At 27.6% G+C, this 16,075-nt stretch overlaps 1 protein-coding gene across 6 annotated transcripts in view; it reads left to right on the top strand.

Annotated features, from left to right (window-relative positions):
• LOC101238567 (denticleless protein homolog) overlaps positions 1-15,830 on the top strand; it is a 60,522-nt gene extending 44,692 nt beyond the window's left edge. For 2 of the 6 annotated variants that reach the window (XM_065805193.1, XM_065805195.1), the window contains 9 exons: positions 2,249-2,369; positions 4,063-4,241; positions 4,377-4,554; positions 7,121-7,292; positions 10,575-10,710; positions 12,984-13,021; positions 13,150-13,250; positions 13,370-13,507; positions 15,043-15,830. In XM_065805193.1, coding sequence (XP_065661265.1) covers positions 2,249-2,369; positions 4,063-4,241; positions 4,377-4,554; positions 7,121-7,292; positions 10,575-10,710; positions 12,984-13,021; positions 13,150-13,250; positions 13,370-13,507; positions 15,043-15,731 — 1,752 coding nt within the window. In that variant the 3' untranslated portion in view covers positions 15,732-15,830. The remainder of the gene's footprint in view (positions 1-2,248; positions 2,370-4,062; positions 4,242-4,376; positions 4,555-7,120; positions 7,293-10,574; positions 10,711-12,983; positions 13,022-13,149; positions 13,251-13,369; positions 13,508-15,042) is intronic. The other 4 variants (XM_065805194.1, XM_065805197.1, XM_065805196.1 and 1 more) reach the window with 2 other exon arrangements.
• The last annotated feature ends 245 nt before the right edge of the window (positions 15,831-16,075 follow it).

The raw sequence follows: 16,075 nt of genomic DNA, 5'->3' as shown, positions 1-16,075 counted from the left end.
TTATCAGAGTCTTGTTTTCCAGCCTGCTGGAAAGCGGTAACTGTTATCCCTATTTTCAAAAATTCTGGAGAGCAATCTGTTTCTTCTAACTACCGTCCCATTAGTCTTCTTCCTATCATAAGCAAGGTTTTTGAATCTTCAATTAACAAACACTTAATCTCTCATCTTGAAGCTAATAACTTACTTTCTGATTATCAATATGGATTTCGATCTTCTCATTCTACAGCTGATTTGCTAACAGTAATAACCAATAGGTTTTATTGTGCATTAGATAAAGGTGGAGAGGTTAAGGCCATAGCTCTTGACATTTCTAAAGCTTTTGATAACGTTTGGCATGCTGGTCTTCTCCATAAGCTTTCTTCTTACGGTGTATCAGGTAACATCTTTAAGGTTATTGAATCCTTACTTTTCAATTATAGTATAAAAGTTGTCCTCAATGGACAGCACTCTTCTTCTTATTCTGTAACTTCAGGGGTTCCTCAAGGCTCAATTCTTGGCCCTATACTCTTTTTAATTTACATTAACAATCTTCCAGGTATTCTCACATCTAAGGTGGCATTGTTCCCTAATGATACAACCATTTATTTTTGTCATGATAAGAAGTCAACTCTCTCTGATCGCTTGGAGGGAGCATTTGAGCTTGAAAAGGATCTCACTTCTGCTACAGCATGGGGCTCACAGGGGCTGGTGAACTTTAATTCAGATAAAACTCAATTTTTTCAGCCAATTGTTATCACAATAATTTAGATCTTCCTATATTTATGAATGGTAATGTACTCAATAAATCATCCACCCTTCATCCTCTAGGATTAACTCTTACAATCTTTCTTGGAAACCATATATTAAATCTGTTGCAAAATTGCATCTGCTAAGGTTGTATCTCTTTATCGAGTTTGACACTTTCTTACTCTGGATTCTATTCTCTATCTCTGATCAAATCTGTCTAAATCTCAAATCTGTCCTTGTATGGAATACTGTTGCCATATCTATGGCGGATCTTCTAATGATGCCCTTGCATCATTATGATGCAGGGCATCATTAGAAGATCCGCAGCCAACCACCAACCATTATTACATTGTTGTAATGTTGCTTCTCTTTCTCTTTACTACAAATACTATAACGGGCACTGCTCTAAAGAGCTAGCGTCTCTTGTGCTATCTACTAAAATTCATTCTCGTGTTACTCGTCATTTAGTTAAGTTTCATCTTTTTTCTGTGACTGTTCTTAAGTGCTCTAAAAACATTTATTCCTCTAATTTTTTTCTTGAACATCAGTTCTTTTGAATTCACTTCATTCATCTTGCTTTCCTGATTCATATAATTTGCAATCTTTTAAGTTGTCTGTCAATCATCATCTTGCTCTACAATCTTCATCTTTTCTCTTCCGGTAACTTTCTACTCTAATTAGTGGTTGCTTGCAGCCTTGTTGGAAGCAAAGATGTTTAAAAAAAAAAACCTGCTAACCTTAGAATCATTAAGTTGAATTTTAAAGCTGCTCTTTCATTAAGATATAGCAGAAAGAGATAACCACAACCAATAAGACATAAGCAAAAATCCATGAGTAAAGTCTAGAAGATCCAGCATTCATCATCTTAGGCAGGAAACAATGTAGCACAGGTTTGCATCGATGCTAGCCTGTTAGATAAAGAAGGGATGCAAAGCTGGTCAGCAAAAATTTTCTTTGCCTTCTACAAGACAGTTGTTGGATGCAGATAATATCTTGGCATGATGAGTGTTTTTATTGAGACACTATCTATAGCTTTTACTTAACCAAGAGACTTAAGGCAGACTTTCCAGTAGCAGGGAGATTATAATACTACTCCTGACCTTATCTATGTGTTTTATGCTTTTTCTTATGCTTTTGCTTTCTTATGCTTTTGCTTCTTATGCTTTTTTTATGCTTTTTCTTATGCTTATGCATAATAAAAAGCATAAAAAAATTATCTTATAATACTTTTATTATGTATATGTTATGACCCTGTGTTTTTATGTATTTGTTATGTTATTATGTATATATTTTTACTATACTATGAAAGGTCGCAGAACCAAACATTACAGAGAACCAAATAATGTCAATTACCAAGTCAACTTCAATAAATTGTTAACTATATTTTCTATCAAAATTAAAAACAAAAAAAACAATTTTAAAAATTCATATCTTTTTCATAAATTAGTTTTCTGACTATTTGCTTCTATTTTTTTTTTTTTTTTCATATGTTTATTTTATAATATTTTTTTTATTGTTTTAGGCTACTGCTTCAGGTGATCAAACTGCAAGAGTATGGGATATTGAAAAATCAGAAACAACTGCTATTTTTCGTGGTCACACTTGCAGCTTGAAATCAGTGGCTGTGCAACCCAATAGTAGTGGTAACTTTTTATCTACTAATCTGTTAATCAACTTTTTTATTGCATATAACAGGTTTTAATTTTTTCATACAATACTTTTATTTTTTTTTAATGTCAAAAAAAGTAATAATAAGGAAAATTTTAAAACAACAAAATTTTAAATCTTAAATTCTTTTGTTAATTGTGGTTATAACCCTCTCTCAACTCTATAACTCCAAAACATGAAACTTGACAAACAAGGTCGCTGCACAGAGAAACAAGTTGATACTCAATTTTCTTATGTAGGCTAGACCATTGCTTGTCAAAACTTTGATTTGAGTTGAGGTGGATGCCAAGGTATTTGTATGAGTTTACAACTTCAAGAATTTTGCTTTTTAATGCTGTGACTGGCTTTTCACCTCTGCCAATATAAATAACTTTGCATTTGGCTATGTTGAGAAGCATTTTATTATCATTGCACCATGGTTGTAGACTGCCACTTCTTGTGAAAGGGAAGAGATTTTACCAGTTATATAAGCTAGGATATCATCTGCATATTTCTTTTGTGTAATGCCTTTTGGGAGGTAGTCATTTATGTCTAGTAGATAGATTAAATCTATCGGGCCAAGGATGCTTCTTTGTATCACTCCTGATAAAGTATCTTTCCATTTAGTAGGCTTGCTGTTAAATATAACATGTTGTTTACAGTTTGAAAGTCACTTTGCAATCCAGGATGATAACAATGATGGGAGGTTGATTTCAAGTTTGTGCATAAGGATAATGTGGTCAACGAGGTTGAATGCATTTGAAAAATCAAAGAATTAGCAGTTAATGAGGTATTGTGGTCAATAGCAATCCCCAATCATCAATTACTTGTATGATAGCATCAATGGTTGATGTTTTTTTTTTTCTATTTCTTAAAGAATGAGTTTTTAATTATTTATTGTCATCTTTTGTTAGCTTAGGAAGTCTATGATTTCTGTAACAGCAGTCTTCGAATATCCTGTTTTGGATGTAGTTATTATGACACATCGTTTTAATAAACAAACAAATCCCTCATGTTCCCTCATCAATTTTGTTTATTTATTCAAAATAATATATTCTTTCAACTTTTCTTATATTTTATTAAACTTAAGAATCCTTTAAAAAAATTACATAGGAAAAAAACTGTAAATACGTCTAATTATACAAGTGGTCTAAAACATATTCACAGTACTGTGTATACCACCATTAAATGAATAGTAAATGTATGTATAAATTTATAATATATAAAGTATTACTATTCTATATATATCATATAAACTTACTATTAATAGATATTACTTAAAACATATATTTAAAAAATATTTAATGTATAATATATATTGTTATATATAGTTAATTTGATTTTGTATTGTTGTTTTACAACTAGGAAAAAAATATTCATTAGATAATATGTTATAATATTGGTTTGCAGGGGCTATTCTAGACCATTTTCAACAGCGGTCAACGCTGTTGAAAACGGTCTACAATAGCCCCTGGTTTGTAATTGTATATACACTCTGCTGCATTTATCCTTAAAAATTCAGTGCATTTACAATAGCACCAGTTATATCTATATAATTCAGTCAATAAATGCATTCTACTTAAAATTAGAAGAACAAAAATAAATGAAATAATAATAAAAACATAAAAACAAAAAAACCTATTTACAGTAATCTTTTTTTTTTTAACTTTAAGTTATTTTTTATTGTAGCTGTTTTTTTAACTGGTGCGAGAGATGGCAACATTATGTCATGGGACACCAGATGCTATATGAAAAATGGTTTTTACAATCCAGTTAATACAATAACAAATGCTCATTGTATCCAACAAAACTCTCAGTTGCCTGTAAAGCAAAGAAAGTCTCGTCGCAATTCTATGTATAATTCAACTGTAAGTTTATGTTTAGTTATTTCATTATTAATTTGTGATTATTTGTAAGTTATTTTTCTAGTTTCTAATTTTTTTTAATCTAAATGTTGGTTTTTTAACTTGAGTAAATTAAAAAATTTTTTTTACTTCATTTAGGACCTGAAGACAAGTGTAACAGCAGCTTTGTTTCAAAATGAAAACATTATTATATCTTCTGGCGCATGTGATGGTGCTCTCAAATATTGGGATATCCGCAAGGTCTATACAGTTCATAAAGGTGAACCAGTTGCATACCATGTTATTCAATTTCCTGGAAAAAGTCATCGTAAACATGGTTAGTTAATCATTAAGTACAAATGTGTTTTTTTACAAATGTATTTCCTTTTAAAAAATGCTGGCTCTTTTTTTTAAGCTCATTTGTTTTTTTATGAATAAACTAATTATCTTTAAACTAATGATCTCTATCATATTAATAAGAAAAATAAAAGTTGGTTATAAATTGTTAATACAGAATTCATAGAAAACATTCATAACAAGTGTGAATTACTGAAATGTAAAAAGCAGTTTTGGATCAAACAAAAAATACTATTTCACAGTTTTACTTGTTTTAGTGACTTGTAATGAAAAGTTAAAAAGTGGTGATAAAAAGTTAAAAAGTGGAAAAGTTATTCATCATTGCTTAGATTAACATACCAGTTATTTTTGATGTTTTTAAATATTTTTAAAAGTTATCTATTATTTTAAAATAACTTGAAACCATGTGTATTAAATTACCATTTCATGACTTGCATAAATAAATTAGTGTTTAATATATATATATATATATATATATATATATATATATATATATATATATATATATATATATATATATATATATATATTATATATATACTTATATATATGTATATATATATATATATATATATATGTATATATACTTATATATATATAAAGTATGAACTGAGTTATAATATTTCTACTCAAGAGGCTTTTAAGTATATATGGTAATAACATATGTTTGTCTATACAACTCAGTAAAGAAAATTCTTTGAAGATTTACATCGCTTGCTGTACTTATCCTGTTTTAGCATTTTCTTTTTTTCTTTTTTTTTTTAGTATATTTTGCCAATTAATGTCTATTTTATTGGTGAACTTATACATTTAAATATTGCCTTTTTTTTTCTTTCAGATGCATATCCTGTATATTTTTGAATAAGTTTATGTCTTTTCTGAAATACAGATTCAATACTTAATGTATATTTTAAATACGGCTTAACAAAAGATGTATGTTTCAGTATGTTTGGATTAAGGTATTTAAATGTGTGCTTTATAATGCCAGTTTGAATTTTGTTCACAATTTTTTTAATGTGCCATCTCCTTTTAAGTTCATTTATAGATGCACTTAGATTCTAGTGTTGTTCTAGATTTTGTGACTTTTTTAACAAGTTTTTTTAACTAAGAGTGTATATATTATTAAGATTATCGTAACCTAGACGCATAATTTTGCTTTTTTTGCAATTAAATTTTCATAACCATTTTGTTGTTCAATTAAATAAGGTATTGAGATCGATTTCTAACAAAATATTTTTTATACCTATGCTTTTCTGTTGATCTTTGCAATAATTTTTATTTTCTTTTATGTCATCAGCATATAGTTTTCAATAACTTTTATTTCATCAGCATATGGTTTTCAATAACTTTTATGTCATCAGCATAGAGGGTTGTATTTTTGTTCTGTTAAATAGTAAGGTCATTAATGTATTTGACAAAAAGCAAGGGATTCAATACTGATCCCTGCAAAACTTCTTTGTATTTCTGACTTATATTGACCATTCTGACTTACATCTGACAAGTCTTTAAGGTTTTTTAGATGAAAAAGTTTTCTACTGGTTTAACAGCTTACTATTTTAGCACATAACAAATGCCTGGGAAATTAAGCACATAACAAATGCCTGGAAAATTAAGCACATAACAAATTAATGCCATGCCAATTAAGCACATAACAAATGCCTGGGAAATCTAAGAATTCTATATCTACACTTTTATTTTTCACCAGGGCAGTATACACTAGATTAATATACTTGCCCTTGAAATTAGGGTCAGGATTTGGCAATGTCGACTTAACTGCCAACTTAAAAGTGTTTGGGGTCGGCAAAAAATCCCCAACCTTGTTTCTATTTTAACCCCTTTGTGTCAAATTTTTTTTGCCGTTTGAAGTTTGCAATTTATTTTCGACCTCATTTTTCCTAATTCCAAGGGTTGCATATACTGTAGTGTATACACTATAAAATCTATAGTTTTAAATAAATTTGTGACACAATTATTTGATTACTCATATCATTAAGTTTGTTAATTCAATTTATTGTTTCTTTAATAATATTGTTTTTATTTTTTATGATTATGCAAGTTAATATCTTTCATTATTTTTGTGACAACTCAAGTGAAATCGTAATTAACAGAGTTATAATAGAGTAATATTTACTTGTAGTCAATATTTAAGAAAAATGAAGTTTATTAAAAAGAATAAATAAAAGATTACTCATGCTATCTGCTTATTTTTAAAGGATGTATTTTAAATGGATATATTGTATCTAAACCAGGACTTTTATAGACTTTTAGGTTCGACGGGTTTTTTAATATGGCTTCCTTAGGGAACAATGGATATGGACACAAAATGTATATTAAAATTTAACAAAGATATATTGAATATATATTGAATAAAAAAGAATTACAAAATACAAAATAATTTTTTATAGTTTCAGACTTTTTATATTTTTCATAGTTTCTTTGTTCAAAATAATTTAAAATTTATTTAAATATATATAAACCTATGAGTAAGCTATAATTTGAATAATATTTTAAATGGGTTAAAGTTTACTATTATATAATACTTATAGGCTATACATCCTTAGTTCTTAATTCTACATCTTCCAGACTGTATGCTGTTTGTACAAATGATGTTGTATATGAATACTCTACTTCTAATATGTCTTCTACACCTTTATCAATTTATGAAGGACTACAATCATCATCCTTTTATGTTAAAGCAGCTTTGTCACCTGATGATGGGTTTGTACTTTATCAAATTTTTTGCTATATTTATATTTCATTTTTGTGTTCTGCCTATGGCCTATTCTATATGTTTGTTTTTGTTGTATACGTAATAGTGATGTGCCATCGGCTAATGCCGATTGTGGCTAATAATAGGTTTAATGTATTTATTTAATGGGTATTATACTAATATTAAGGGTTTAAATTACGTATTTAGTATGTTACTATTCATCAAAAGTGACTCGACCTATTAGCCTATGCTATTGGTAACCAGCAACCGATTAATCGGCTAAACCATTGGCCGATTAGTCGGCCGATGGCATCGGTTGATTAATCGGCATTGGCCGATGCATCGGTATTGACTATTAAGCCAAACTAAACAGGTGCATAGGCACACCTTATATATGCAAGATACATACCTAAAATAAGATATTACCTTTATATACATACATTAAACTCTATAATTAGCCTTAATCGGCCTTTGCCGATGGCACATCACTAGTACGTAAACAAAGTCCATGGATCCCATTAAATATTTTATTTTTTACTCCATTTTTAAAATTTTGTTTTTAAAAAGTTTTTTTTATATTTTTTTTTTTATGATTGTATTATGTTATTGTTTTTTTCCAGCATTTTGTTAACTTAATTATCTCAAGAGATGTCTTGTTTAATTTATTCAAAAATGTTTGCTTTTGAATATGTCCTAAAACCAACGGAAAAAAGTTATTTTTATATCATTAGTTTCTACTATTCGTCTAAACTATTATTCTTCTAAACTATTACTAAACTATTCTTTCTACTATTCTACTATTCTTTTCTGCTATTTTACTGAATCATTATTTTCTGCTATTCTTCTGAATCATTATTTTCGTATATTCTGCTGAATAATTTCTACTATTCTACTAAATCATTATTTTCGTATATTCTGCTGAATAATTTCTACTATTCTACTGAATCATTATTTTCTGCTATTCTATTGTATCATTATTTTCTGCTATTCTATTGTATCATTATTTTCTAATATTCTACTGAATCATTATTTTCTGCTATTCTGCTGAATCATTATTTTCTAATATTCTACTGAATCATTATTCTCTGCTATTCTACTGAAAAAAACTAGACATTGTGTTTGTTTTTCTAATGATTAATGAAACTATGATTAATTATGATAATTATCAATTAAATTAATTTAGAAAGTTGTTTTTTTTTTTATTTTATTTTAAAACAGCAAATTTTAAATTAACATACAGCATCCTTAAATTCACAATTAAATAAGTAACATGATTAGAAGAAAATAAGTGAAGTTTGTTAATTTTTATCTGGTAATTAGGTAGCAAACTTTTTATGGCCCACATAAAAATAGGCAAATAAGAGAAAAATAAGCAAGTGTTGCAATCTTTTTATGGCACACAAGTAAAATAAATAGACCTGAAACAGTCAAATTACCAATTTTATTAAAGTGATAAGTGATATTTTAGACATAAAAGCCACTGATTGTACAGACTACTGTTAAAATCATTGCCACTAGATGAAAGCCACTGATTGTACAACACTACTTTTACAATAATTGTTACTACATGAAAGGCATTGATTGTATGACATGTTACAATCATCACCGCTTAAGTGGTAAGGTTGTCAGGAAGATTATTAATATAAATAGAAAACAAAACAGGACCAATTATAAAGCTGCATAAGTAGGAGAAAACGTAGTAAGAAGTGTGATGATAGGGTGATGATAGTATTTGATATAGAAGAGGTATGAGATATAAGATCAAAGTATGATTTGATAGTAAAACCATAGAATGATCGGAACTACCTAATGAAAAACTAGGAGAAACTAAGCACAATCTAGGGTTAAAAACAAAACAAAAATATTGGAGGTGATTAAGGTTATTTGAAACTAAATTATAATTACTATAATTAATTAACAAATTTAAAATTACTTAAAATAATATTAAATTTGTTAATTTACTTTTAACAAGAACTTTGTTTTTTCTATTTATTACTTTAAGTTACTTTCCTAACTGATTCAAAATAATACTATATATTTCTACTTACCACACAAATAATCAGACATATCTCCTTTCAATGGAATGTATCTCTTCCCAGAATCATGCAAACAAAATTGTAAGTTCACTTCAATGTTTCCCTTGGTTCGTTCATTAACATCACAATTTCATACTCCTTAGCCTCTTTAAAAAACACAATTCTTGATTTGGTGCCTTCACAGCCGAACTAAATCCAAATCATGGTTTCACATATATAACTGTAATGAATAAACAAACATTTTGAAGTGCTCTTTGGCACTTGTTTATCACTGGGATTGCAAAAAACATATTTTTAAAGAGTAAATAGGTCTATCCACCTTGCTTGATGCATCGCTCCAAGAGGTCTGATTTTAATTTTTTTTTTTTTTTTCTCTCCTAAGAAAATAGTAGATAGTTCAATCAGTTTCCCATAGTCATGTACAATGGTTTTTTGCAGTTCTTGATTATAAAATCAATAATTCTTATTAAGTTAATTTTTCATATAGAAGTAAATCTCTTATTTACTTCTGATGAAAAGCTATTACCATATTTAGGCTGGGTCTTCTAATGTCCTTTTCTTTTTAAACAAAAATTTATTTTACAATTAGTTTGCAAACTTGAATATTCACATCCTTTTACGATGTTATATTTATAATTTTTTTTTTTCATATTTGCATATTTGCTTATTTTTGTCATATGCTTAGTTTAGCGTAAATAAAGGAAATCCTTAAGAAAAGTAATTAAAACAAACAACAAACTTTTAGAGTTTTAGTTTAGCGTAAATAAATTGAGTCGCTGTTAAATAATAAAATATAAATGCATATAAAAATTTTTAAAAACAACAGTTTAAAAATGGACTAAAAAGTAAAAAATAAACTATTTCATGAGACCCAAGGACTTTGTGTACATACACAACTTAAATATTCATTAAAGTCAATGACTGAAAATGTTGGGTAACTAAGTTCAACTCGTTCCTATTGGCGCCAAATATTTTCAGTCATTGATTTTAATTGATATTTCAGGGTGTGTACGTAAACAAAGTCCTTGGATCCCGTTAAATATTTTATTTTTTACTCCATTTTTAAAATTTTGTTATTAAAAAGTTTTTTTTATATATTTTTTTTTTATGATTGTATTTTAATAGGCCATTGGTTTTTATAGACTTTATATAGATATGCATACACTTAATATCATACCTTCATTATCATTAGATCTACATAATTGATTCATATTGGTTTTAATCAATTGTTCTGTTTAAATTTTTTTTGTTAAGATTTTTATTATGTGGTTCAAACGACTGTCAAGCATATATCTGGAAGACAAATTCATCTGATAAACGCCCTTGGGTTTTAAAAGGTCATCATGGTGAAGTAACTAGTGTTACATGGTCGCCAAATCTAGGAGATAAGGTATGCTATGAAAATGCATTTTTTATATATCTATGTAGATGTAAATATAAATACATAAATACATACATACATACATGCATACATACATACATACATACATACATACATACATACATACATACATACATACACACACACACAACTTTTACAAAAATGTTTACTGTTAATGAAAATCAATTAAAATATTTTAATTAAGTTTATAAAAATACCTTTATTTGATGGAGATTTCAAAAATAATATTCATTTGCAATACAAATACAATATTATAATATTAATGCAAAAAATAGATATATAAAACAGACATGCTTGTATTTTTTCATTCTTTGTTAAAATAGTCGCCTTCAAAATATTCACTTTTTTGAAATAAGATTTCTTTAAAATTAGCTATGCATTTGTACAGTTTTGAAAAGAAAGAACCAGAATATGGTAGTTATTTTCCATAAAAATAAATGAAACTAAATCAAGTGGTGATTGTATATTATATTTGAGAAAATGTCATATATCATGAAAGGAGACCTGGTAACCAAGGTTGCATTACTTATTTTATTTTAATAAAATGCATATTATAAAGAATGCTTTCACAATTGATTAAAATCATGGGGGAAAATGGTAGAAAGAATAGTATTCATTTTCTTTTTAAATTGATTGACATAAAATTTGTGCAAAAGAAAAATTTTAAAAGTCACTTCACCTAATTCCTGAAGAAGCCTTCAAATCAATGTTTGCTTTCTTTTAGATACTAGTGACATTTAATATTTTACACAAATTATAGAAATCAAAATAGAAGTCAGTCATTAATTAGTCAGATATTAGCCCAGATGTTGCTCTTTCTGCTGGTTTAAATATTTTTTTCAGTTTGAAGTACTCTATAAAAGTTCATGCTTTTTGAATTTGTTTATAGTTGCATTAAAAAGTTTTACATTTAAATTAGAAAAGAGTTTGTATACAGTGTTTCTTAATAAATGATCATTGTCATAAAATCAAACATAATAAATGTAAATGTTAACATCTTCATCATGAGCAACTCTTACTTAATTTTTGAAATAAATAATTAACTGGTATTAAAAATATGTTCAATTGGTTTGGTAACAACCTCTGGCTAAAATGTATCCTTCATGTTTAGAAAAAGTGGTACAAAAAATAGCTTTGTAAACATTAAAAGACAATAATGATAATGATAACTGCTTAGAAAAATTATTATTGAATAAAGAGATTGAAGTTGCACATGCTTAAACATCGAGGATAACTGATGTTTTCCATGATGATAAGTTTGAGAAGTAATGTTACGGAGAAGCCAGATGTTGAATATCATTTTCAATGCAAGAAAAACTTAATACTGCTCGCAGAAGGGAATTTAGGTTTTGACTTTGGTTCCTGATTTATAGCCTTTATTGATTTAGCAGCTGAGGTATTTAATACATCAAAGCCAACCATAACTATAGTAAAGAAACTTAGATCTCAAAAGAGGATGTTATCATTTTCAGAAAATCAAATACTGTTAAAATATGGTTAGATATCTTAGCCTAAGTAGAAAGCTTTAAATCCAGTAATAAATTCAATCAGCAGTTGCCTGATAAAATAGACTTTGTAACTATATCCAAAAATCAAAAATGTCAAAACATTTACTTCTTTGCAATCTATAAGAATTTTTTTCTGAATTCAAATTAGAATGCCCAAAGTCCAATATAAACTTTTCCAAATTTGCTCAATTGAAGCCAAAATGGTGTATTCTGGATAAAAAGGATTTGTACAATCTAAATCTTGCCCTTAGTTCAGTTATACTACGAAAAAATTCATAAACCTATTGAGAGCATTGTTTGCAGTGAAATTATTTAATTACCTGTACTAAAATTTCACAAGTAAATTTGTGTGGTGTATTTTGGCTAATTTATTTTGGTGTGAGAAAATCTAAATTATTAGATTAGATTCCTGGGAAATTTGTCCTGCTTTCAATAGCTGCCTTTTAGTAGCTCAAGCTGTACATTTTTACTTGCATTAATAAACTAGTTTACTGCGCAATGGTAAAAGTGTACTATTGATTATAGAATTAAAGTGTATTATAGATCTTAATATGATTATAGATTAAATCATTTTTTATTAGATTACAGTCTATAATCATTTTACAATCTATAATCTGTAATACATTTTTACAGATTATATGTTTACATTTTACAGATATTTACAAATAATTAAGATTACAGATTGTAATCTTTATTATTTGTAAATTAAATAATTTTGAAACAAATTGAGAAAATAAAATTTTTATCTTTAAGGTTGTTACTTGTTCAGATGATAACACTTTTAAAATCTGGTAATTTGTATTTTTATTTATTGTGTATGTTATTTAAGAAAGCATTTTTTTTTTTTAATTGTATTATTTATTTACATAAATATTGTAATACCTTTAAAGTTTACAAGTTTATGCAAAAAAATTTTTAGGCGATTGTTTCAAGATAGTTCTAAAATCCAAATAACAGGAACTTGTGAGAAAAAAGAATCTCAGCCAGTTGTAACACTTGATGACATATTACCTGGACCGGGTATAATTTTTTATATACTATATTATATTTTATATAGTATATAAGAGTATATATTTTATAATACATAAGAATATAATGTTCTTTAACTTTATTTTCAATTATAAATGATTTATTTTTAGTTTCTCTTGAAAATAAGACTTTGTTAAAAAATTGTTCTTGTCTACCTTTGCATATCAGTTCTAATCAAAAACTTCATGCAAGTTGGACATTTGATCAAAGATGTTCTATTTTTGAAAAAATGAAAAGTAAATTGTTAGGTATCTCCTTTTTTAAAAAATCTTTTTTTATTGGTTCTATTTCTATTGGACAGAATATATATTTTTTATAAAAAAGAGAAAAGCCCAAATTGTAATCATAATAAACTAATAATTTCAGTTATGAAAATTTTTTGCATTTAAAGCTGTCTCTGAATATCTAAATACGATGCAAATCTTTTGTTCAGTTAAAGAATAAATGATACATGTGATAGTAGAATGTTTTTTTTATGAAGACCTAGCAGAAACAGCTATTCACCTATGTTTATCCTTGTCTTTCCATTTATGCATATTCGTATTTCAGAATATATTGAGTTTTTTACATTTTTTATCTTTTAATGAGCAAAAAAAAAGATTTAAAGAAACACTTGTTTGACATTAGTGTTTGTAATAATAATGGTTTATATTTGTAGCACATTTTATCAAGATTTGACGTAAAAGTAATCAAAACTAATTAATAATTTATTTTGTATTTTATTATTTTAATAAAAGCTTCAGCTGTTTTTTCTTAACTCTTTGCATTTTGTTTGGTATACAGTCTTTCCGAATTTGTCTATTTTTGAAGAAACCATATTTAAATACTGTTTGTAACTTTAACATTTCTTTTTTAAGACAAGACGGCTTTATCTAACGACTATTTAAGTTATAAAATATCTGGAAAATATCTAAGACATTTAAAGAGCGATAAATCGTTTATTAGAAGACTTGAAATCTAATACCTCTAAAATGCCTCAAAAATAAATATGAAGTAAAAAGGTGAAAGTGTTTCGATATTTAGATTATACATGATCAGACGGTAGGGCTGAATTAAAAGGCTGTCATCATTTGTAGGAAGTAAATTTTCTGATAATCGGGTAGCGAAGGATTGGCCAAGGTAGCAAAGGATTGGCCTGAGTAGCAAGTTATTGGTATAGTTTTAATAGGATAGAAAAATAAGTTACAAATATAGGTTTAAAAAAACACTGGCAACCACATTACGACTAACGATTTTCAAATTTATATATATAGTTGAAATAAAATTCCTATGCTTATTAATAGGCATATATTATAGAAAAAGATTTATAAAATCAGAAATTTATTAAACATTTGATTGTTATATAGAATATCTTTGTCAGCGATAAAAAAAATTTGATTGCTGTTGTTGGTAAAACTATAACACGTTGCTGACCGAATTCAACGTTCTTTGGGGTCATCCATAAATTACGTCACGCTATAAGAGGGGGGGGGAGTTGGTGGTTTTGTGACGACTCATACAAAACTTGCTTCTTAAGTGTTACGATATTGTGACGAGGGGGGGGGTCAAAAACAGTCAAAACTTGCGTGACGTAATTTATGGACGACCCCTTTATTGTAATTTTTTAAAATCGGTTCATTGTAAAAATACAATTATCGCGTTTATAATTGTATAAGAGGTGCGTTGGTGCGCCTGAAGATATGTTTATATTAACTGTGCGCTTTTTAAATAACTAATAAATAATAAAATTGTATGGAATGTTTTTTTGACACAACTTTATGAAGAAAAAAATTAATTTTTTTAGAAGAATCTCATTTCACATCGATGACGCCGAAAACTCCAACGTTGAATAATACATCTGCTACAAATCAATACTTTACTCCAATGTTAAATAATGTTGAATCTGCTACAAATCAATACTTTACTCCAAAAGCTGCTCGTATGACAAGTTACACACCATTTTTAAAACTTTCAACTCCTAATAATCTTATGACAAAAGCGCGGTCACTTCCTGCTACTTGCAATATTGAAAGTTCTGTACCTAAAACAACTTGTTCATCTTTAGAAACATGGTTAAAGTCTATAAATACAAACATGCGTTTAGTTAGTGATATTGGTTCAAAAAATTGCGAGTCGACAAAGGAAGTACTGTCAAACTCTTCACAAAACATTATATCTAATCTCACTTCGAATCGCACAAACCTTGGTGGTGTTAAAGAGGGAATAAACAAAACAAACGTTAAATACAAAAAATTAGATATAAACATGGTAAACAGACGCGACGTTTTATCTTTAAATATTGCAGAACTATTTCTTTCAGGAAAGCGGAAGCGTCAGTCTGATGGAACTGCACAGTGTTTAAAACAATCTAAGAAAGATAAGGAAAACATTACGTCCGAAAGTTCTTGCTCGATTAGCCGTGATGACAATAGAGGAGTAGTACCTAGAATTAAAGATTTATTAGATCACGCAGAAGACTCCTCTCAAACTTGATATAATTTTTATGCGTCTTTTATTTAATTACGGAATTATTATTTTTTTAACTTGAAGAAATTGATGTATCATTTTATTTAAGCCTATTATTGAATTTGATATTGCTTATTTAAAATTCGATATTTACGTTTCAATCCTATACTTTTCAGCTCTTTGCTACAAATCATTATATTATAATAAACAATATGTTTTAATAAAAAAAGAAATCAAAGTAAAATTAAGTTACATTTTACCCATGCTACTAAACGTTATAACAAAAAAGTTATGCTATTGCTTTTACTGTTTCACCGTTGTTTGCTTGTTTGTTTGTTATTAAAATCAACTTCAAATAGAATAGCCTATAA

The sequence above is a fragment of the Hydra vulgaris genome, chromosome 09 (genome assembly GCF_038396675.1).
Source record: "Hydra vulgaris chromosome 09, alternate assembly HydraT2T_AEP".
Lineage (NCBI taxonomy): Eukaryota > Metazoa > Cnidaria > Hydrozoa > Anthoathecata > Hydridae > Hydra > Hydra vulgaris.
The sequence above is the reverse complement of the archived record's forward strand: the minus strand, read 5'-3'. Positions and strand labels throughout refer to the sequence as shown.